The sequence below is a fragment of the Sciurus vulgaris genome, assembly GCF_902686455.1.
Source record: "Sciurus vulgaris genome assembly, chromosome: 9".
Taxonomy (NCBI): domain Eukaryota; kingdom Metazoa; phylum Chordata; class Mammalia; order Rodentia; family Sciuridae; genus Sciurus; species Sciurus vulgaris.
Genome location: NC_136469.1, coordinates 36,880,297 through 36,905,846, shown reverse-complemented (window position 1 = coordinate 36,905,846; position 25,550 = coordinate 36,880,297). Strand labels below are relative to the sequence as shown.

The 25,550-nt window shown below is 37.7% G+C and overlaps 1 protein-coding gene and 1 long non-coding RNA gene across 4 annotated transcripts in view; one reads left to right on the top strand and one right to left on the bottom strand.

Moving 5' to 3' along the window:
* FNIP2 (folliculin interacting protein 2) overlaps nucleotides 1-11,114 on the bottom strand; it is a 116,942-nt gene extending 105,828 nt beyond the window's left edge. Inside the window, exon 1 of one of the 3 annotated variants that reach the window (XM_079153542.1) lies at nucleotides 10,693-11,114. In XM_079153542.1, the coding sequence (XP_079009668.1) occupies nucleotides 10,693-10,799 (107 nt within the window). In that variant the 5' untranslated portion in view covers nucleotides 10,800-11,114. Of the gene's footprint in view, nucleotides 1-1,919; nucleotides 3,877-10,692 lie in introns of those variants that run through there. The other 2 variants (XM_079153538.1, XM_079153543.1) reach the window with 2 other exon arrangements.
* Nucleotides 11,115-11,237: 123 nt separating this feature from the next.
* LOC306669536 lies at nucleotides 11,238-25,304 on the top strand. Its single transcript, XR_013766147.1, has 4 exons — nucleotides 11,238-11,369; nucleotides 11,916-12,038; nucleotides 12,298-12,355; nucleotides 24,367-25,304. It is a non-coding gene; the product is annotated as an uncharacterized lncRNA (long non-coding RNA).
* Nucleotides 25,305-25,550: the final 246 nt, after the last annotated feature.

The following is a 25,550-nucleotide window of genomic DNA, read 5'->3' as shown; positions in this document are numbered from 1 at the left end:
ACATCCCTGAGTTCAATCCCCAGTGTGCAGGAAAAAAAAGAGCATTTTAAGTCTAGATAGCACAGACAAACTGAACTGCAAAAGAGTTTAACAATCTAAACAGCCACTAAACTAGACAAGGGATCAAGAATGAGTAGGGCTCAACTACCCAGAGTAAGGTAGGGTCCAAGTTTCATCACCACTTTATCAATATTGTATCTTTACGATACTTCACTAAACAGTCAGTATCACAGGTCATAGGAAAGTGTAAACAAGTGCAACCTCTCTGGAGGTTTTTGGATAATTTCTGCAATGTGTTTATGTATACATATATGTATATGCATGTGCATGCACCCCCACACACACACATACATACTTGAGTTTATGCATTAGGATCTTCTGGCCAGGAAGTTCACCTTTTCTAATAAAGTCTGAAAATAACCTAAAAAATTCATCAATTGGGAACTAGTTAAAAGGCTTGGCTACAGACTAAAATTACCTGGAGAGGGTTTCATAAAGAAAAAGACACAGGACAGGGCTGGGACTGTAGCTCAGAGGCGCTGGTTTTGATCCTCAGCACCACATAAAAACAAACAAATAAAATAAAGGTATTGTGTCCATATATAACTAAAAAAAATTTAAAAATTAAAAAAAGAAAAAGACAGACACAACAGGGAGTCCCAGCTGAGACCAATTAAATCAGGATCTCTGAGAGAGCAGTCTGGGCTTAAATCTCTTTAAGTAACTTTAATGTCCAATCAGACTTAAGAATTACTAGACTAAGTATTATATGCACATTGATTCAGAGGAAATCAAGGTAATGAATCACTAAATGCAGAACAGTACACACAGCAACTGCCATTTTGTATAAAGAAAAGAGAATCGTTTTCTTATATTTGCATAGAATACTTCCAGAAGGTAACAAAAGAAATTGATACAATGGTAGCCTTTGATAAGAGCTCTACTGGGTTGAATCTCCTGTAAACACACACACACACACACACACACACACACACACACACACACACACACATACACACACAACATAGAAAAAAGAGTTCTGTATTATCAACATACACTTAAGGAATAAAGAAATAAAGTGAGAGGCTTACATTTCAACATATTTTATACACAGTTTGATTTGTAACCAGATACACTTAAAATTAATAATCTTTCTTCTTCAATATTTTTTAGTTGTTAATGGACCTTTATTTTATTTATTTATATGCAGTGTTGAGAATTGAACCCAGTGCCTCACACATGCTAGGCAACTGCTCTACCAAAATTAATAATCTTGAACAAAGGCAAATCATAATTTCATACAGAAGCAACTTTTCAGGAACATGTGGAATCAAATAACAGTTATGGCATAACATAGTAGGGTCCAGTTACCAATGCTCACAGTGTCCTCTGTGAAGTCCTGCACACTAGCAAAGAACCAAATGGCTGCCAGAAATCCATCTTTGCCCTCTGGGTAGGGTCAGTAGTTCCTGTCACCTCCTTTTGCCCTAGCAACTAACTTATTTAATGTACCATTCTAGAGCAAACAGTCACTGCCTGATATGCTTGGGGAAAATGTTTACCCATACCTCATTTCCTCACACAGTGTAGGTCACCATTAATGATATGTTAGTCTGATGCATACTTTTAAGGAACAAGTCAGATTCATGAATCCATTTTTAAATTAGTTTTTCAAGTGGAAAAATCATACATGGACAGCAGAGATGATTCAACTTTTTTTCTAAAGCACTTCATGTAAGATACAAACAGTCTCTGCAGGATTCAGCCTACAATACTTTTTTTCATAACTAAGTGTGCTATATCTTAGATTTGAGAGAACAGTTTGTTCATTTCTATCTGTAATCTATTAGTAACAAGTCACACAAGAATCCAAATGAATGTAAAAAGTATAGAGAACAGTTGGTCACGGTGGTACACACCTATAATTCCAGCAACTCAGGAGGCTGGGGTAAGACAATTACAAGTTCCAGGGCAGGCTCAACAACTTAGCGAGAACCTGTCTCAAAATAAAAAATAAAATAAACATGGGTTGGAGGTGTAGCTCAGTGGTAGAGCTGTCCTGGGTTGAATCTTCAGTAATTAACACACACACACACACACACAGTACATAGAAAAAAGAGTTAAAAAGAGTTCTATATTATCAACATATACTTAAGAATTTCATAGCTTCACAAATATTAAGTTAAATATTTTAGGTTACTCTGACAGCTGAGAGATTTATAGGTTTCAGATATATTACTTAAACATATGTTCTTTTTTATGTTTTTCTTTGGAGGGGGGGTAGATCAATTTACCCTTCAGAATACTTATCCTTTCTAATATCAAACAATTAATACCAATGGAAATAAGAAAATTTCTTTGAGTTCCCTATAAAAATATTTCTTTTTTTTTAACATCATAAAGTACATGGGAAATACCAAGAAAGACAATTCCCTACTATAAACATTAACATTTCAAGAAATCAGAATACTGGAGATGTTTTAAGGATTATCAGTTTTCAAAACTCTTAAATTCATTCATTCATTCACTCAACAGGTATTTATTAAATACTAACTTCCTGCCAAGCACTGCATTAAGCACTACAGACACAATGGCAGAGCCTGGGATTCAAAAGAACTCTCATATCCAGGCTCTAACAATACATTTTCTTGTTTCATGCACAGTTACATGTAAATGCAAGTTTTAAATTTAAAAGATTTGTAGCATCAATTTAAAACATATTTTTGTTACTATTTCTCAATCATACTTTGTAAAAGAACTTGAGCAAGTAAAGGTAGTTAATTAAGAGGTATGACAACAAAGATTTCTTTCCCCGCATAATTCTAAAGGTTTTGACTGCAAGATAGAAAAAAGAAAATGTCCAATTTTCTGGGCACATGAGAGAGACAGTTGGCAGTCTGAAGTATTTATAAGGTGTTAAAGGCAAAACTGATTAGACTGGTGATTTTGCTGCTTCTTCCTAACACATCCTAAATCAACACCTGTTTTCATCTCTTGAGGAATGTGCAGGTTAACAACTAACTTGTCTTCAACTGGTGAAGGAATGGAGTTGCTATGACAACATGCAACTATTCTTACTGGGAATCAGACTGAGTTCCCCGCTAGATATGCAGGTTCTCCATCCATTCCCCTCAGCTTTGAGGGATGAATTTCTACTGCTCCAGTACCAGTTCTGCTTAGACACCCTTTGTGAATTAGTTTTCATTTTCTATGAGTCATCATAGATAATCAAATAGAAATAGCAATGGCTATTTATTTAAAGATAGAGCAAATACATCTAATACTCTTATGATTAAAAAGTTGTAGGTGTGTGATAAAAATCATCTTCATAAAGCAATATAGACATCTCTCCTTAGTGCTGTGCTAGGCACAAATTCTAAAGTACAATCTACAAATTAAGCAAGATCACAGGGACATATAACTAGAAAAATATTCTAGCCAGGTGTGGTGTCACACACATCAGTAATTCCAGCAGCTTGGGAGGCTGAGGGAGAAGATTTCGAGTTCAAAGCCAGCAGCAGCAATTTAGCAAGGCCCTAAGTGACTCTCAGCAAGACCCTGTCTCTAAATAAAATATAAAAGAGGGCTGGGGATGTGGCTCAGTGGTTAAGTGCCTCTGGGTTCAATCCCTGGTACCTAAATAAATAAATAAATGGAAATGAAAGGAATGAACAAGAATATGATGATAAGGAATCCAGACTCATGTTGACACAAAAATCTTACATAACAGCACTCTTGCTACACAACACTTACCCACAACATTATAGTATTAATGGCTGCATTTTATTGCACTTAATATATTGTATTATTTTGATACAAACAGAAAATACAGTAAGAAAAAAATATATAGCATGCTGTATGAGAGGGCACATTATTCTTTTCAGAACTCCATTATAAAGGCAGCTGGACAGATTCTGGCTGAACACAAGTGGGATGCCAGCCCATCTCCTTCCATCCCCATCCCACCCTCCCATTCAAGCACTGGTTACAAAAGTGCCTGTGTGGCCATAGAAGTGAGTCATGGATGTTCCATTTACAGATGGGTGCGGTTGAGGGAAATCACTGTAACATGCCCAGTTAGCTGGAAAAGTCCATCCTGTTTTTCCTCTTTTACATAATAATCATTTTTCACAAACCTGAGATAAAGAAAGTTTGGTAAGTAGGAACTCACCAAGTATTTCAGCACTCTTATACTCAAAGGAAAAACTTACTTTTATAGCCAAGTACATGATCTCATAGTCCAGGCCCAACAATTCACACCAGGCAAAGGATTTGTACAATCAGTATAAAACATTTGTTCCTTTTGCACACACCAAGAAAAACAGTGGCTGGAGAAATAAATCACATTACCAGCTCTCAAATCAGATTCACCCACCAGGAATTCATGCTGGCAGCCAAAGCATTTCGTGAGGGCAAGGACAATCTTTTGTAACTTCCTTTGCCAAGGAAACACAAAGTCAACGTGGCTTCCTTCAACTGACCTTAGAAGCAAACATAAGAAACACAACCTAAAGCAACAACAAAAACCAAAGCTCTCCTTGGAGCTACACACTCTGTGCATTAAACCACCATATGCACTAGTCTATCTCTTAATATCACCTACCTAATCAAACAACAACATGTAAGATGACAGATTCACACTTCACAATTTACAATTACAATACTTGTTTCAGATTAAAAAACATCTAATCCAGGTCTTTCAACTTACCCAAATTCCCTCCAAATCAAAAAGTCTGCATCATTCTTTTCTAAACATATTTCAAATAACAATGGAGACCTGCATTCAGCTCCTAAGCTGCTCTGAGCCTCAGGTGAAGACTACACCAGGGTTCAAAGGATTGCAGTGACCTTGCCCAACTGATAAAAATTTTGCACATATGCATTCCTATAATTATTAACACCAACAATTAACTTGTCCTCCTAAGGTGCTGAATGAACTTAAGTTTTTAAGTACATTAAAATTCCTAATAAACATATTATTTTAATAACATAAACTATTGATTATTTTAATGAGGAGAAAAAGTTCTTTTTTTTAAAGTATATGTGCTGCTGAAGGGAGCATTAAGAGGAAAAAGTCTAATAAGAGATTTTATTCAAATCAGATTTTTCCAAGCAAACATTATTCTTACCCTATATATCACAGTATAAAATATTCTAAAAACTATTTAAAATAATTTACCTCACAAAAGCAACAAATTCATTACAGCAAAATCCAAAATTAGTAACAAGAAAGAATAAAACAAGAAATTTTTATCTACCTCTTAATAACCACTGTTAACATGCTGAAGTACAGTGTTGCTAACCCTTTCTGTACATGTTAATCATATAAATTTACATCTTACTTTCACTTCGAGTGAAAACACCTTTATGTGATGATCATTTTGTTCAACCAATCCCCTCTTTGGTTAAACAAAATTTTACTTTTTTTTTTTTTTTTTTTTTTTTTTGTGGTGCTGGGGATTGAACCCAGGGTCTTGTGCATGCAAGGCAAGCACTCTACCAACTGAGCTATCTCCCCAGCCCCCCCCCCCAAATTTTACTCTTGATAATAAAAACTTGGAACTAATCCTGAAAAAAATAAATATTCCTAAAAATATTTCTGAATGCCCAGTCACTTCTATTCAGTTCTGACTCACCGCCTACTTCATGTCTTTAATGCTTCTCTGAAAACTTAGGGTGCTGCATCACCATTAAACAAACCAACAAAAACATGTATCTCAGCTCAGTCCTCTAATCCACAGAAAGAAAACAGTCTCTGAAAATGCTTCAATTTTAGGAAAGCCTCAACAGGAACACTACAAAATTTCATAACCTTAAAGGAGTTGGTAATACTTAAAATCATTTTGTACCATATTTTATTCTTTTTGAAGGATTTTCAAACTATCTTCTCACCACAACTCTATTACATAAGACTGGTGCTGTCACTTTACAAATGGCAAAACTTGAGGATTGGTGAAATGTAGAGTCTTGCTGAATCTTCTATCAACATGGTGAATGAGGCAGAACTCAAAGGCCTCCTTAATCTGTCTGCCAAGGGCTTTTAATAGATCCTACAACTCCCTTCTTCACCTCTGCTAGACATCACTAGTATAAGCCCCAGAGCTGTATGTTGGTAATCAGGACAAGGAGATATAATGTAAAGGGTGTGCCAGGAGATCCAAAGCGCAGGCAAGGACATCTGCAGAAAGACTTTTAAGAGAGTAGTAAAAAGCAAGCAATGCTACTGTTCGTGTGCTATACATCTTAAGGGCATTAAAAACTTGATCCTTCAATATGAATAATCAAAAAAATGAGAGATTACACTCCATTTATGCATGATCAAAATGTATAAATGCATTCTACTGTCACAGATTAGAACAAATAAAAAAAATTAATTAAAAAAAAAAAAACGAGTGTTGGGGCTGGGGTTGTGGCTCAGTGGTAAAGTGTTTGCCTAGCACGTGTGAGACACTGGGTTCGATTCTCATCACTACATAAATAAATAAATAAATAAATAAATAAATAATAAATGAATAAACAAACAAACGAAAGACAGTTATAAAAAAAAAAGCTGTTAACATGCTTTCACAGTGTATTAAAAAAAAACAAAAACAAAACTTGAGTGCACTGAAACAAAACTGTGGTTGTTCCCAGAATATTCTTTATTCTGCCTCAGAAAAATCTTACTAGAAATATTTGCATGTTGGGAGTTGGCAGTGGTGGGAAGTCACAGTCCTGCCCTCAGTCATACCAAGTACAAGAGCAGCAAGTAAGCTCTAAATTCTGTACTGAAGGTAAAAATTTTTCTCTATCAGTGTTTGATTTATATGTATGTTATAGTGTCCAAGGTGCTGTCTGTTGCTTATTCATCTTAGTGTGTAATCTGTTGTCCTATGGACTGTAAATTCCAGGAGGTGTAACCATGGGTGTCCTACCTGAACTTGTATAGGTGGAGTACCAAGTCATAACACACAGACACCAGCTGCTATTTGATAATGATAATAAGTAGATTAATTATATTTATACTACCCTGTAACAGATTACTTAAATTTGTTCTAACAGAACAATGGGGATTAGCATTAACTAGGACATTTGGCTGGAGGTACTCAGGACTGGGGAAAGAAGAGCGGAGTTTACTCTGGCCTTTACACAGCTAACCACCAAGCAGCTGCAATGCTTTTATTCTCTCCCCACATCACAGTAGATATTCATGCCTACTCATTTCATTTAACTGGTCCACCATAAAACAATTGACAGCCATGATATTTTTCACCTCCCTGTTACATTTTAGGTGAAAGCTGGTCCACTAATTCACCAGAGATATTTTAAAAACTACACAAAGCACCTTAAGCTAATGCTTCAAACTTGAACCAGATATGTAAGTCACTGGACATATTTTGGCTTTTTTACTGAGTCCCATGTAAATCTGGTCTTAAATCCAAGGTAATCAAGAGCCCAATTTCATTTCTGACTTGAGCTGCTATACAAGTCAATTTTCTGTCCTAATTTATCATTATGAAACAAAGCATTATCCAAATCCAAACTTATGTATCAATTAATTAAAAGTGAAAAGCATTCTGAAGACCAGCAGAGAACTTCCTCAAAATGTCAAAAATACCATATCCTGTCTACCTCTCTTAGATGTATAAATTCAATCTCCTTTGATTCCCTTTTTAGTTTTCCTAACAACCTCTTTCCTTGAAGCTACACAAGGGCTCATCTAACAAAATACACAAGAAGAAATAGTGATTCTACTGATCCTCTTATTAGGTGAAATGCCAGGAAGCACAAAGAGCTGAAAATGACTTGTGATATAAGCTACTTATTGGACAACAAATCTCCACTCTAATACAGTATGTGAAAACTGGAGGAGCGACAGAACAGTTAAGAAATTCAGAGAAGGAACTAGGAAGTACACCAAAGTAAACAGATGGTAAGGTCAAAACAATTATGAGGGAAAAGTTTTAAGATAATGACATTAGAAAATGTTTCCACAAACTCTCCAACCAAAATCAAAAATATAAAAAAGTTAGATCTTACTTTTACTTAGAATTTCCCCAAAACATGCTACCAAACTGCCCCAAAAAGTCTACCTGAAGTCTCTGGGAACCTTTCGTTCTCCAGATTTAAAAAGTTACACCCTATGTTTAAATGTATAAAGAATACAAATTCACACTAGGAATACTTTTCTTCTTTTATTAATTTATTTAATTTTTTTACAGACTGCATTTTGATTCATCGTACACAAATGGGGTACATCATTTCGTTTCTATGGTTGTACATGATGTAGATTCATACCATTCGTTTAATAATACACGTACATAGGGTAATGATGTCTGTTTCATTCCACCATCTACAGGCTGTGCCTTAACTTCTAAATATCTACTCAGCTACAAAGTGGGCTTTCAAGGGCAGTTAATTCCCTATATGAGGCACACACTTCCCTGAAAAGCACACACCAGGTAAAATCGGAATAAAAGTAAACTTGGGATCATTATTTTTTTTAGGTAGGGAGAGGGAAATTTTCTGGTAAGTTTTTCCCAGGAGGGCAACCCAATATCTAAAAGTTAGGCCAGGTGAAGGAAAGATTTGTTCAGATGTCCATTATTAATCTTATTAGTCTGGTGAACACTGGCAGACTGTCCCCAGCTTCCTGTATCTTTGCTGATATCTGCTACAACTCCTTTTCCATTGGTCACCCCTAATCAAGGACACTACTAACGGGGGTCTTCATTGAGTGAGGTATTCAACAGAGATCCCCAAATTCTCCCAAAATACTTATTCAAAACCATATAGAAAATCCTAATGAGGTCAAGGAAAAAAAAAAAAAAAAAAAAGGGAAAAAGAAAACCCATACTTGCAGTATGTGGCACAATTTTTTTGTCCTTCATTATACACCAATGAAAAATCAGAACACTACTGAAAATGTTCCCATAATGTGGAAATCAATTTCCATAATACGGCAAGCCCTAAAGATAACCACAATTGTTTTTGTTTAAAATATGCCCAATTCCTCCAACTTATAGATGGAGAAGTGGTGGTGGGCAATTGAGCAGCGAACAGAGAAAACAATGACAATATAACTCCACTATCTCCACCAGCATTACAATGGTTTTAACTGCCCTTAGCAAGACACCTGTAACACACATGCCCCTTTTCCTACAGGCTTTGTACTCTTGACCTAGTCTGGGTTACTGAGAAGGAGGGGAAGAAATTACACACCCTGGCTCTGAAGTAATTCTACCATTCTGAGAAGGCACATGGATGGCATCACTAGTACTCAGAGTAGTGCAAGGCAGAAAATTCCTTACTCAAATTATAAGGATTCAGTTAGTCTAAACATGAGACTTTAACTATGGTAGATTGAAGTTCTCACAATTTACCTTTCAAACACCACACAAATAACAAAAATAATGGTTATTTAATTCTCACATAACTACAGGAAGGGACTGTGCTTTTCTAAAATTTTAAAAATTTGTTTTAATTAGTAATACATAACAGTTGAATGCACTTTGACATATCATATATAATGGAAAGGACCACGTGTTTTTAAGTGGAAATCAAGAAAAGTTTTATACAGAGCATAAAACTTAATCCAAAACTCATTTCAAAGTTTCACCTGAAACTTTCAAAAGGTTTACTGGGTCTAGACCTATTTAACAATAAATTGCTTTTGCAAGACATTTTGGCAAAAATAAATCACCTGCCAGGGTATCAGAATTGGGAATGGATGCTCAGCAAAAATTTGCTTAAGATTTGTTATAAATAAACTTCCCAAGGTAAGGATTCTGAAAGGCAACATGGGATCTTTTTTTTACACTTAGCCCTTGAAAGCGGACTAGTATAGGAAATTTATTCCTGATTAAACTGTTTAGATCAAAACAGATTCTGCTACTTACTGCTGTGGCTCTTGAGCAAGGTGCTTAAACTCGCTATGACTTTAGGTTTCTTGCCTGTAAAATGGGAATAAACAGCACCCTTCTCATGGCGTCCTCAGAGAAGGAAAGAGCTCAACATAAATCATTTAAAATAGTAAACGCTCAATAAATGCTATGATTATTCAAAGATGTGTTCAGAATATCGGATCTACTAAACATATGCATCAGCTTTGTTAAATTGAAATCTCAGACCTTTCATAAAAGCACTTCACTCCCCCTTTTCGCACATCATGTGGCATCAACCTTCCAAATGATGTGGAAATTACATACTTTCATTCATCCGTTGGAGAGCTTGTCATATATGGCAAGAAAGAAGAAAGATGCCTTTTTTGTGGCTGTTGCTCCTTCACAACTTCAAAATACTGTCACGCACACAATAGGCTGGTGCTGCCCTCAAAATGACAGCTCACGGCTTTGCAGGGCCCGCAGAGGCGCCAGGCGGCTCTGCCCGGAAGGGGTGCACCCCAACCACCGCCAGTCTCTCAGAGCAGAGCGGTGTGCACGCCCGGGACCCCGAGAACACGCATAACTCTTCCCAACCGGGAAGAACCCCGAGTGGTGGACAGAGAGGGAGGGAGGAGGGCAGGGAGGAAGAGACCCCCAGGTCAGAGGGTCCCGGGCAGCACTCCGCGCGGGCGCGTGCACTGTGACAAACCCCGGTCCGGGAGTCGGCGACGGCGGCGACGTCCGGACAACTCGCGTCCCGGCTCCCGCCCTCCCACGAGCTCAAAGCCAATGCGGGTCCCGCTCGAGACTCGCCCTCGGCTCCCCTTACCTAAAGGCGGGTCCTTCCTTGGGAGCCCTGCCCTGGGCGGACGCCGACGCCGTGCTGCCACCGCTGCCCCTTTTGTTGAAGAGCTTCTGGAGCAGGGTCGGGGCCATGATGCTGCCGCCGCCGCTGCAGCTCCGGCCGCGCGCTGGGGGCCGGCGGCTCAGCGCGCAGCCGGGCGCGGCGGCCGCAGCGGCGGGGCCATAGCGGCGGCGGCGGCGGGGCTGCGGTGGCTGAAGAACTGCGCTCCGCGCTGGGGACGCCGGCGGCCGGTCATATGACGGGGCCGGCCCGCCACCGCCTCGCGCGCTGACAGTTACCTCCTGCGGGAGGAGTCCGCAGCCCCGCGGCGGCGCGGGAGGAGCGCGGCGGCCCCGGCGGCGGCCATTGGCCCGGCGGCCGCCCGCCCCGGGCGCACGCAACCCGGCGGGAGGCGGAGGCGGGAGGCGGAGGCGCGGCCCGAGCGGCGGCCCTGTGCGTGGGGCGGGGCGTGGCGGCGCGGAAAGGGTACGGGGCTGCGGCCCGGGATGGTGGGGGCGCGGCTGGGGCGCAAGGCTCCACGAGGGCGCGAGGCTCCACGAGGGCGCGAGACTCCTGGAGCCTTGGGTCTTGCCTTGCTGTGAGAAGGCCGATCTTTGTTCTTTTGAGACAAAGCCCTGAACTTGGGGCCTCGCGTTGTGCAGGTACGAGAACTCCTTTATAGAAGGCGGCTGCTGGGGAGAGGGCTTCGTGCTTGAGATTGCTGTTTCCAAGGGCTGTCATTTCTACTGCACCCTAGGTATTGATTGGCAGGTTTCTTCCATATCCAGAGATTACTTCGTTAAAATTTAAGCCGTTTGCCCTAAGCAACTTAGTGAGACCCTGTCTCGAAATAAGAATGGAAAAGGGTTGGGGATATGGGTCGGTGCTTTACACCCCTGAGTTCAATCCTAAGTAACAAAAAAAAAAAAAAAAAAAAATTTTAATTAAAAGCAGTTTGTATCATTTGTTCTGCTTGGCATCTTGGGTCACCCCATGCCATGATTTATGTAAAAAGTTGCATGTGAGATGTTAAGCTCTTTTTTTAAAATGCGTGGAACAATATATAGATTTAGAACCAAGGTAGTTTATAGAGAAATTGCTTTCCTAATTTATGTTTACCAATAAAGGCACATAATAATGTTAATAACTGAGATAGTATTTGGTTTGGGGAAAGACTGAATTGTATTTGAGTTCACTTTCTGGTCCAGTTGTAGATCCCCTGAGAATTTAATGTTTTGTGATGAAGGAGGTACCAAATTTAAAGCAGCGTCTTCATGTTTTATAAGCATTGGACTCAAAAAGTTTTTCAGATGATGGATAATAGAGCGAAAGTGAGTAAGATCCCAAGTCTACCTCCTGGTCTCTCCGTCTTGTTCCTTTGAAGAACTCCTGAAGATTCAAAAAGGCAAATGTATTTCCATAAATACAAGTAATCAAAAACATCAGGAAACTGGGAGTATAGCTCAGCGTGGATCAATGACCTGACATTCTCAAGGCTCTGAGTTAGATCCCCAGCAAGGAAAAAAAAAATGTTCTGGATTTATTTTAATTTGCATTACCTTTTTTTTTTTTTTTTTTTTAATCGTATAGGTTTCTGGACTTGGTTGGAAAATAGCTATGAATGATGATATGCTGCAGTTTCACAGAGGTAAGGGACTGATGGTAGAGATTGACATAAGTCGTTTTTTCTTTCAGATTTTTACTGTTAAAGTGGTGGCTTTAGGTATTCATGCTGGGGAGCAGTCATCCTTTTGCACTACTAAATGTAAGTAGAACCTTGATTTTAACTTTGTTCTGTTTACTAAGGGTCTTGACCTCACCTATTGGCTTTATCTCTGTGACTTAACACACAGTGGCTGGACACATATCTCCTTTTCTTACTCCATCCTTGGTCAAAAAATACCCTTTATTATCCTAACTAAAAACCTAAATACTCCCTATGAGCCTAGCAACTTTTGTATTTACAGAAAGAGGAACTTGACATGGTCTTCCTTGTTCCTCAGTCAAGAACTGTCTCAATTCCAGCCCAGTCCAAAATCATCTAAAAGAGGGCCTGGCAGGGTGGCACACACCTTTAATCCCAGTAACTTGGGAGGCTAAGACAGGTGAGACAGGAGAATGGAGAGTTCAAAGTCAGCCGCAGCAACTCAGTGAGGGCCTAAGCAAGTCAGCAAGACCCTATCTCTAAATAAAATACAAAAAAGGGCTAAAAATGTGACTCAGTGGTTAAGCATCCCTAGGTTTGACCCTCAGTCCAAATAAAATCCAAAAGAGACAATTTAAAAGTCACAATTTGCTCCATTAACTTAGTTTTGGTCTTGACTAGGCAACTAGCTATCAAGGAACAGTTTATATTTTACAACTATTAAGGACAAGATTTCAAGTTAAGGGAGAAAAAAGGAAATGAAATGGTTCTGCTTTCTCCTTTGCTTCCTCTCAGTATCACATTCTTCCTCATTCTAGTTCTGCCAACTGCTTTGAGTTTTCTAAGTGTACAAAAATCCTAACCAACGAAGTTCTGGGAGATCTAGACCTAGACGTCTTTCCCAGTTTCATCATTTTTCTTTTTGGCTATTCAAGGCTGTTACAAAAACCCAGTCTTTTTCCCGTCATCCATTGGTCACTGCCTATCCCTGATGCTTGTCATAGTCCCAGACTCCAACACTGATCATATGGCTCTGTATGCAATTATCAGAGAGGAACAGAGAATATCACAATATTCTGAAAGCTAGAGATAATAGAATAACCCTAAAATGAGAAAAAAAAAAAAAAAAAAAGGACTTAGAAAGGGCTGACATATATCCTGGTCCACCCTGAGTCTGTCCTGAGTCCAGGTGACAGTTGTTAGTGTGTGTTTTGTAAGTTGTTGCAGTTTGACTTCTATAGATAGATTGTCATGGACACTCTCAGTAGCCTTCCTGGTATGTTGTACCACCTTGTTCCTAACAAAGGCGCAAGAGGGGAAGTATCTGGAGGAGGACCTATTCTAGAATAAGTTTCCTCAATTTTAAGAGAGATACATTTTTTTTTTCCTTCCTTTGGATATTGTATGCCTAAATACAATGCTATAACTATCTTCATACAAGTCTATAGATGAAACCAGAACTCAAAGTGCCAGAACAGAGAGGTAGAAACAAGCTGGATCCTTGATGACATCATTGACCACAATCCCTCTATCCTAAGCTGTTACTTCCCATTAGGTGAATTAATTTTATTATCTGAGTCCAAAAGGAATCTTTGAGAGATTCATTGGTTTTGTTTTTCTCTGTTTGTTATATTAAATAAACCTATAAATCTTTATCTATTTAACTATCAGTATGCCAGAGGGAAAAACTCAAGACCAATGATCCCGTTTAATTTTTTTTTTTTTTTTTTTTTTTTTGTCAGTGCTGGGGATTGAACTCAGAACCTTGCACGTGATAGGCAAGTGTCATAACATTGAGCTACATTACCCAGACCCATTTTTAAAAAATATTTTAAGTCATTTTGCAAATCATTTATAGAAGCAAGAATAAAAGAATACTTAAATATTTAATACTTAAATATATAATAAGTTTTCATTTAAACCTAGCAAGCCCAGTTTTTTTTTGGTTTTTGGGTTTTTTTTTTTTTTTTTTTTTTTTTTGGTACTGGGGATTGAACTCAGGGGCACTCAACCACTGAACCAATTCCCAGCCCTATTTTGTATTTTATTTAGATACAGGGTCTCACTGAGTTTTTTAGCGCCTTGCTTTTTGCTGAGGCTGGTTTGAACTCCCCATCCTCCTGCCTCAGCCTCCCAAGCCATTGGGATTACAGGCATGTGCCATTGTGCCCAGCAAACCCAATTTTTTATCCCATATTTTCCTACATTTGAAGAAATAAATACCATAAATGATAGTTTTAGTTTGAATACAACCATTTATCAATTAACATATATGAGCAAGGAACATAATTATCATATTCATTTCAAATAGAGCTCTAATCGTTTTAATTTATAACTTGCTTCTTATACCTGAAAAACACAAAACTCAAAGCTTTTGAAAATTTTCGTGACTGATTTTGTTGAAGAGAGGATAGCCATCTTCTTTGCTTTTTAACTATAAAACATTTTCATTTTTAGATGTATAAACAAAAATTAGAATTAGCAATTTATTGAATGTTTTTCATCTCTACCTCAGACATTTCCTTCCATTCACCTATGTATGTACATCTTCCTATATTATTTGTTGCCTTGAAAACTTTATGAAGTATGTTGATATATGAGATCATAAAAGATAGCAGATTTATCACACATCTTCTTTTCCTTTTTATTGATTCTTTTTAGTTGTACAAAACATTGGGATTCATTTTGACATAATTATAAGAGCATGGAATATAATGTGCTCTAATTCAGTTCCCAGTATTTCCTCTTTCCTTCCCCTTCTCTCTCCCCTGTTCCCCTCTCTACTCTTCTGACCTGTTACGCACTTTTAGTTTTTTTTTCTTTTAATTAGTGTCCTGTAGATATACATAATGGTGAGATTGATTATGGTATATTCATATATGTACATAGGAAAGTTAGTGTAGATACAGTCCACTATTCTTCCTTTATCCTGTCCCTTCCCCTTCTCCTCAGTACCCTTCATCTAGTCCACCCATCTTCTATTTTAATGGAATCCCCATCTCCCCACTTTTCCCTTTTTCTGTCTCCCTCTCTCCCACTTCCTCCTTTTGGACTAGCTTCTGCATATCAGAGAAGCATTTGATTTTTGACTTTTTGGGACTGGCTTTTATCACTTAGCATGATAGTTCTAGTTCCATCCATTTATTGGCAAACACCATAATGTCTTTCTTCTTTATGTTTGAGTAATACTTCTTGGTGTATATATGCCACGTTTTCTTTATCTATTCGTCGGTTGAAGGGCGTCTAGGTTGGTTCCATAGCTTGACTGTTAATTGTGCTGCTGTAAACATTGATGTGTCTGTATCCCTACAGTATGCTGATTTTAGATCTTTTGGATGTATACTAAGGAGTGGGATAGCTAGATTGTATGGTGATTCTATTCCTAATTTTTTTGAGAAATCTCCATACTGCTTTTCAGAGCCGTTGCACTAATTTGCAGTCCCACAAATAATGTATGAGTTTACCTTTTTCCCCACATCCTTACCAAAACTTGTTATTATTCATATTCTTGATAATTGCCATTCTGGCTGAAGTGAGATGAAATTTCAATGTAGTTTGATTTGCATTTCCCTAATTGCTAGAGATATTGAATATTTTTTCATATATTTGTTGACCTGCATTTTTTTTCTTTTGAGAAATGTCCCTTTAATTCTTTTGTCCATTTATTGATTGGGTTATTTGGTTTCTTGATGTTAAGTTTTTTGAATTCTTAATATACTGAACATTAATACCCTATTTGGGAAGCAGATAGTAAAGATCTCCCATTCTGTGGGTTCTTTCTTCACACTCTTATTTCCTTTGCTGTGCAGAAGCTTTTTAATTTGATACCATCTCATTTATTCATTTTTAATTTTTTTTATTGTGCTTTAGGAGTCTTGTTAAGGAAGTGATTCCTGTGCCAACATGTTGGAGTGTTGGGCCTACATTGCCCTCTAGCAGTTGCAGTTTCTGGTCTAATTCCTAGGTCTTTGATCCATTTCAAGTTGACTTTTGTGCAACTTTTATGTCATGTTTCATTCTTCTACACGTGGATTTCCAGTTTTCTCAGCACCATTTATTAAAGAGGTTTTTCTCCAACATATGTGGTTTTGGCATCTTTGTCTAGTATTAGATAACTGTATTTATGTAGGTTTGTCTCTGTGTCTTTTATTCCATTTGTCCTTTACGTCTGTTTTGTTGCCATCCCATGCGGTTTTTGTTACTATAGGTCTTTAATATAATTTTAGGTCTGGTATTATGCCTCCACCATCACACTCTCTGCTCACAATTCTTTGGTTATTCTAGGTCTCTTCTTTTTCCAAATGAATTTTAGAACTGCTTTGTTTACTTTTGTGAAAAATGTCATTAGCATTTTGATGGGGATTGCCTTGAATCTGTATAATGCTTTTGGTAGTATGGCCATTTTTTTTTTAATTGTAAACAAATGGGATACATGTTGTTTCTCTGTTTGTACATGGCATAAAGGCATGCCATTTGTGTAATCATAAATTTACATAGGATAATGTTGTTTGATTCATTCTGTTATTTTTTCCCTTCCGCCCACCCCTCCCACCCCTCTTTTCCCTCTATATAGACCTTCCTTCCTCCATTCTTGCCCCACTCCCTAACCCTAACTTTAACCCTAACACTAACCCCTCCCTCCCCCCATTATGTGTCCTCATCCACTTATTAGCGATATCATTCGACCTTTGGTTTTGTGAGATTGGCTTATCTCACTTAGCATGATATTCTCCAATTTCATCCATTTGCCTGCAAATGCCATAATTTTATCATTCTTTATAGCTGAGTAATATTCCATTGTATATATATATATACCACAGTTTCTTTATCCATTCATCAATTGAAGGACATCTAGGTTGGTTCCACCATCTGGGTATGATGAATTGAGCAGCTGTGAACATTGATGTGGCTGTATCTCTGTAGTATGCTGATTTTAAGTCCTTTGGGTATAGGCCAAGGAGTGGGATAGCTGAGTCAAATGGTGGTTCCATTCCAAGTTTTCTAAGGAATCTCCACACTGCTTTCCAGAGTGGCTGCACTAATTTGCAGCCCCACCAGCAATGTATGAGTGTACTTTTCTCCCCACATCCTCGCCAACACCTGTTGTTGCTTGTATTCTTGATAATCACCATTCTAATTGGGGTGAGATGGAATCTTAGGGTGATTTTGATTTGCATTTCTCTTATTACTAGAGATGTTGAACATTTTTTCCATATGTTTGTTGATTGCTTGTGGATCTTCTTCTGTGAAGTGTCTATTCATTTCCTTGGCCCATTTGTCAACTGGATTATTTGCATTCTTGGTGTAGAGTTTTTTGAGTTCTTTATAGATTCTGGAGATTAGTGCTCTATCTGAAGTATGATTGGAGTATGGCCATTTTGATATTAATTTTTCCTCTCCAAGAACAAGGGAGGCCTTTCCATTTTCTAAAGTCTTCTTCAATTTCTTTCTTCAGTGTTCTATAGTTCTCATTGTAGAGGTCCTTTACATCTTTCATTAGATTGACTCCCAAGTATTTTATTATTATTTTGAAGTTATTGTGATTGGGAACTTTTCCTAATTTCTTTTTCAGCAGATTCAGTATTGGAGTATAGGAAAGCAATCGATTTAGGTACATTACACATCTTTTTAAAATGACTTGGGTTCTAGTTGCAGAATATTTAACAAGGAAGTCATTCCTATAAAATGTCTTTAACTGGATGAGAATTCCACATTTTCTTTTTATCTTTAAATATATATTGTTGAGTCATCATTCTTAAGCTTGAGAATAACATCCAGAATGTTATCTGTGAATTCTCAGTCTGAGAATTCTCTTGTATGATAAATTTTACCATCATTCTTAAAATCCAGAGTTCTGTCTTTTTGCATCTTCTAATTTTTCTAACGTTTTGAAATGTTTCCCTTTATCAGTTTTCCTCTTTTTTCCATATGGGAAGACAAATGAAAAATTCTGAATTTTCATCAGTGGTTAATAAAATCTTTAAAACAACAATAAACAATACTAAGATAAGTCTCCAGATTTTTTTAATACTCCCTTAAAAGATGATACAGTGTTTTAGACATTGCAGTGAGCTAAGAAAATAATTATCTTATTGCGATGATTTATTTCACTATTGAATCTACCTGCTAGGCAATACCAAATTCTGCAACTTTTATCTTTTCTAGAATAGTTAGGAGTATTGTTGAATAATGTGTAAATAATTCTTAGAGTAATGATATAGCAAAATGTTTTACTTGTATAAAACTAGAGGAAATCAAAATCACTAAGAGACTATAAGTTAAGAAAGGATCCAGTGAACCCTCTATGGTAATTACAAGATAGAATGAATTTTATTTTTTTTAAATTTACTCTTTTTTTGAAAAATGAGTGTAAGAAAGAATAAAAGTTATAAGATAGTTATCCTTATAACCAGAACATCTCAGAAAAAATAAAACTCAAAATCTGAAATTGAACTGAATGAACCTGGTGGGTTAATCCATGATATATCGGTCCCTCTGGCATTTGCCACAGAACCTAATCCACCTGATAATCTTACTGGGGTAATCAGTGACACCCACGGTACTGAAATCAAGGGACATTTTCCTGTCTTCTTTCCAGTCAATACAATTAACCATATCTTCCTTTTTGAAACCTGCATTCTGTGGTCCTGCATACAGACCTCTTCTAGTTTTAAGTAACCATAATGGCTATTCCCTCATCCTCCTGCAGAGGGTACTTCTCTCCCCATCCTTTAAAATAGGAAGTTCTGGGCCGTGGTTGTGGCTCAGAGGTGGAGCACTTGCTTATACATGTGATGCACTGGGTTCAATCCTTAGCACCAATTAAAAATAAATAAATAAAATAAAGATATTGTGTCCATGTACAACTAAAAAGAATTATAAAAAATAAAAATAAACTAGGAAGTTCATGAAGACTTTCCTTCTTTCTCTTCTACTTGTCTTATCTATATTCTTCTTCTCCCTAAATAAATTCATCCATCCTGTGACTTCAGATGTCATCTATTTGTTGATGACACCTAATTTTTTATCTCTGGTTCTGACCTCTCTTTCTAGATATTTATAGTCACCTCCCTACTTGATATATCTGCTTGGATATCTTACAAACATCCCACACTGAACTCTTGATCTTTACTTGTTCCGAATTCTGCTTCTCTTGCCATCTTCCCTGTGACATCTGCTGCTACATATTTGTTTAAAGCAGAAACCCAGGAAACTTGCTTAACCCTTCTCTTTCTCTCAAAATTCATATATTTCTCACTTCATTTTTCTCCCTGTCCATTGCTACCACCTTAGCCCAAGCCAGCATTATGTCCTGGACTTTGGCAAGAGCCTTAATTGGTTCCTTGCTTGCCCCATAGCCACTGCCATCAGAATCTTTAAAAAATGTAAATTGTTTCATGTACTTCCTTCATTAAAACATTTTAGTGGTTTCTTAATGCTCCTAGTAAAACCAAAAATTCTTAGTGTAGCCTGCACAGTCCTATATGATTAGGTCACTGTCTCCATCCCAAAGGTATTTCACATCACCCTCCACCCCACTCACTGGCTATCTTCCTGTCACAGTGATGTGCTTTTTACTTCTACCCATCCCTTCTACCAGGAACCCACACCCTGATCCCACAACTATGTCTGGTTAATTCCTGTTTATCTTTCACTGCTTAATTTAATGTCACTGATTACATATTGATTGGCTAACTCCCTCAATCTCCATTCTTAGTTAAGGATGACATCTTATTCCTCTGATTTCTGTTTTCTCTTCCCTTAAAACACTGGAATTTAGGGCTCTTGTATAACTCAGTGATATAATGCTTGCCTAGCATGTGCAAAGTCCTGGGTTCAATCCCTAGCACTGAAAAAGAAAGACACATTCAACTCCCAACCCCAACTTTTATTTCATAGTTTATTTTCAGGATTAGTAGTTTGTGATTCAGAAAATAGTTGTCTACTTATTAATGTGGTGTTTAGCTTACAAAGATGAATATTATAATGTATCTATCAAACAATGTGGATAGATAGAAATAGCTACAGTTAACTTGTTTGTGACCTTCCTTCTTTCCTTTCTTCTTTTCTTTTTATTCATTTGGCAGGGCTTTCTATTGTGGGATCTGGTAACTTCCTACGACAATGCTTCACCAAACATCATAGTTGGTTTTCAAATCATTCATTCCACATAAATTTATCTAGTTCATATAAATGGTCACTCATTATCCAGTATTCCAATTAGCTTGGAGCCCTCAAGTGTATGTTGCATAAGAATTACTCTGGAATCAGGTATAGTGTCACATGCTTATAATTGTAGCAACTAGAGAGGATGGCAAGTTCAAGGCCAACCTCTGCAACTTAGTGAGACTCTGTCTCAAAATAAAAAATAAAATGTTCTGAGACGTATCTCAGAGGTAGACCATCCCTGAGTTCAATCCCCAGTACCACCCCCAAAAAAATTTACTTTGGAGTTCCACTTATGAATTGTGATTTTCTCACAAGAATCTCCCTCATACATAATAATTTTTTTCTTCAAAGCTCATTAAAGTATCAGTAAAGTAATAAACAAACAAAAATCCTTTAACCTATAATGACAAAACAAAGGGTGGGGAGTATCAAATTAGAGAAGTCAAACAAGTATTTGGACAATAAGAAGTGTCTGAAAAATGACAGTGAATGAAGGAGTAGTAATTAGTTTAGCAGAGAGGAGGAGATCGAACGCTAAGTCTAAAGATGAAGGCCAGTTCCTCTTAGAGACTAAAGCTTCAGCATTTGGGAGGTACCAGATGTAAAGTTAGGTCAGGTCTAGGCTCAGAATAGCTGGGATGTTTGCAAGTCTCTACGAAACAGTTAGACTCCAGGTTTTTGTACTCAGCCTGCACAGCTGGACAACTTTCCCACTCCTATCAGAAGTGGTAAGGCAAGTTTGCCCGATGTTTATAGTCAAGAACCCAAATATTACAAGTTGATGTGCCAGCACTGAAAAACCAGTTCACTGCTGGCATGTTTACTTGTGAATTTAAAAAAATCATACTCCACACAGAAAAGTTTTATTTTGGTTCATGGTGTTTTGGGGGTTCCAACCCAAGATCAAGTGGATCCATAACTTTAGAACTGTGGTGGGGTGCCAGATGCCAGATGGTTGAAAATGTGCAGCAGAGCAGAACCACTTAATCTCATGACTGGGGAACAGAAGAGAGCAAGAGGAAGGGGCTGGTGTTCCCCTATTCCCTTCAAGGGTATACCCCTAATGACCTAAAGATCTGTTACTAAGCCCCACCTCTTAAAGGTCTCACCACCTCCCAATAGCACCAGTAAGCCTTTAACACATAGGTCTTTGGGGGACATTCAGGAGCCAGTGTCGATATACTGTGTATCTTGAATGTTCCCACCACTGTCATCTGGCACCCCACCAGAGATCTAAAACTGTGGATCCACTTGATCTTGGATTGGGACCTCCAAAACTGTGAGCCAAAGTAAATCTTTTCTCTTCGTAAATTAATTATTTCAGGTACCTCATTATAGTGATGGAAAATTGCCTAACACAAATGCGTAGTCTCATTCTTAAATATGAGGGCAATCTGTGAATCAGTACACTTGTAAATATGTAAACATTCAATAAAAGACTAGACGATAAAGGTGGGGAAAGATAGAAAATAGAAGAGGAAAGTGAGAACATTAGAGAATCCATTTAGTGTTTATTCCTGTTAATAGGAATTTTAGGAAGAGTGATCAGAAAAAACAGGGAGAGCAAATTATCAGGGAAAATTTTTTTTTTTTTTTTTCTTTTTAGTCCCTTGACATTTTCTTTTTTTTTTTTTTATTGTAAACAAATGGGATACATGTTGTTTCTCTGTTTGTACATGGCGTAAGGCATACCATTTGTGTAATCATAAATTTACATAGAGTAATGTTGTTTGATTCACTCCGTTATTTCTTCCCTTCCCCCCACCCCTCCCACCCCTCTTTACCCTCTATACAGTACTTCCTTCCTCCATACTTGCCCCCCTCCCTAACCCTAACTCTAACCCTAACACTAACCCTTCCCTCCCCCCCATTATGTGTCATCCTCCACTTATTAGTGATATCATTCGTCCTTTGGCTTTTTGAGATTGGCTTATCTCACTTAGCATGATATTCTCCAATTTCATCCATTTGCCTGCAAATGCCATAATTTTATCATTCTTTATGGCTGAGTAATATTCCATTGTATATATATACCATAGTTTCTTTATCCACTCATCAATTGAAGGGCATCTAGGTTGGTTCCATAGTCTGGCTATTGTGAATTGAGCAGCTATGAACATTGATGTGGCTGTATCTCTGTAGTATGCTGATTTTAAGTCCTTTGGGTATAGGCCAAGGAGTGGGATAGCTGGGTCAAATGGAGGGTCCATTCCAAGTTTTCCAAGGAATCTCCACACTGCTTTCCAGAGTGGCTGCACTAATTTGCAGCCCCACCAGCAGTGTATGAGTGTACCTTTCTCCCCACATCCTTGCCAACACCTGTTGTTGCTTGTATTCTTGATAATCGCCATTCTAATTGGGGTGAGATGGAATCTTAGGGTGGTTTTGATTTGCATTTCTCTTATTACTAGAGATGTTGAACATTTTTCCATATGTTTGTTGATTGCTTGTAGATCTTCTTCTGTGAGGTGTCTATTCATTTCCTTAGCCCATTTGTTGACTGGATTATTTGAATTCTTGGAGTAGAGTTTTTTGAGTTCTTTATAGATTCTGGAGATTAGTGCTCTATCTGAAGTATGATTGGCAAAGATATTCTCCCACTCTGTAGGCTCTTTCTTCGCATTGCTGATAGTTTCCTTTGCTGAGAGAAAGCTTTTTAGTTTGAATCTATCCCAGTGGTTGATTCTAGCTTTTATTTCTTGTGCTATGGGAGTCCTGTTAAGGAAGTCTGGTCCTAGACCAACAAGGTGAAGATTTGGACCTACTTTTTCTTCTATAATCTGCAGGGTCTCTGGTCTGATTCCGAGGTCCTTAATCCATTTTGAGTTTAGTTTCGTGCATGGTGAGAGATATGGGTTTAGTTTCATTCTGTTGCATATGGATTTCCAATTCTCCCAGCACCATTTGTTGAAGAGGCTATCTTTTCTCCATTGCATATTTTTGGCCCCTTTGTCTAGTATGAGAAAATTGTATTTATTTGGGTTTGTGTCCGTGTCCTCTATTCTGTACCATTGATCTACCTTTCTCTTTTGGTACCAATACCATGCCGTTTTTGTTACTATTGCTTTGTAGTAGAGTTGAAGATCTGGTATTGCAATACCCCCTGTTTCACTCTTCCTGCTAAGGATTGCTTTAGCTATTCTGGGTTTCTTCTTCTTCCAGATGAATTTCATAATTGCTTGCTCTATTTCTGTAAGGTACGTCATTGGGATTTTAATTGGAATTGCATTGAATTTGTATAGCACTTTAGGTAGTATGGCCATTTTGACAATATTAATTCTTCCTATTCAGGGAAATTATAGAAGAAAATTTCCCAGGACTGCAAGATAGGAGTCCCTATATTGATAGGCTCATCATAACAATTTAAACAAAACCACTTCAAGTCACCCTAAGTTTCAGAATATCCTGGACAAAGAAAAAAATTATAAAATCTTCAGAAACAAAAAGCTGATCAGAAAAAAAAAAAAAAAAACACAAAATTGCAAAAGTATTGTTCCTAACCACCCTTGATAGAAAATAATGAAGTATAACCTTAAAAATTTGGGACGACTGAGATGTAGTTTGATGGAAGAACATTTGCCTAGCCCATGCAAGGCTCTAGGTTCTATCCCCAGCACCGAGAAGGAAGGAAGGGAGGGAGGAAGGAAGGGAGGGAGGAAGGAAGGGAGGGAGGGAGGGAGGGAGGGAGGGAGGGAGGGAGGAAGGAAGGAAGGACTAAAACAAATCTGAGAGAAAACTATTTTTAGTCTAGAATCCTTAACCAAACTATGAATCAGTCACGTAGATTATACATTTTCAGATATATAAGATCTCAAATGTTATACCTCTTTTGCATTCTTTCTTAGGAAGCTGGAAGAACTAAATAAAACAAGAACATGGACGATGTGGAAAAGAACATCCAACAAAGAAAAGCAGCAAGAAAAATCCTAAGGTGGCATGAGGGAATATCCCAGAACCTCAAGGAAACAATAGTGCAGGAGATGAGGTGGAAGGAAAGGCTCCAGAGGCAGCTCAGAAAAAATAATCTTACATGTTTTCAGCATAAAAAAATGGAATTGGGGGCTAGGGTTGTAGCTCAGTGGTAGAGTGCTTGCCTAACATGTGTAAGGCACTGAGTTTGAACCTCAGACCACATAAAAACAAACAAAAAAGTATTGTGTCCAGCTACAACTAAAAAAAAAAAAAAAAAATGAAATTGCTCAGTATGTAGCAGAGATGCTGGAACATTGGGGAAAATTAACAATAGGTAGATAAAATAATGGGAAAATGAGGCAGTGATTAACTTCAGAAAAAAAATGAAAATGTGAAGGAAAAGAGGTTGCAATGCATTAGTTGGCTCTGTGAATAATATTGACAGTGTAACATTGACCATTGGTTTAACAAGAAATTATATATAATTAGGGAATGGGGTAAGAAAAATAAAGTTGAGATAGGGAGAGAGATTTAGTATTTTTTCACCTGGGCAGGAAGTCAGCAAACAAGGATTAAAGTTGACAAATTACCAAATGATGGTATAAGGGGCTGGATATCTAGCTCAGTGATAGCAATTGCCTAGAATGTGTAAGGCCCTGAGTTCTATCCCCAGCACTAAAATACAGAAAGAAAAGAAAAATGAATATATACATACAATTTTTTAAAGATATGGAGAAAAATATTAGTGAGACTAAAGAAGTGAGGGTAGTAACCTATAGGGATAGGACTGGGTGTTGGGAAAGTGGGGATAAGAGAGACAAACCTTCTGATACTGTTTTGACTTCTAAAATGATACATTTGGATATGCTTACTCTCTGTGTGTTTTCCTTTCATAAAAAAATTTTTTTTAAAAAACTTTAAAAGTAGATGTTAAAAGTTTTATTTGGGGATTAAAGGTATAATTCAGTGATACAGTGCTCACCTAACATGCAAGACCCCTGGGCAAAAATAAATAATAATAATAATAATAATAATCATAATAGTGGTTACTGCTGTTGTTGTTTCTGGGCCTGATTCTGTGAGATTTCAAACCAGTGGTAGGACTTAGAAATCTGAA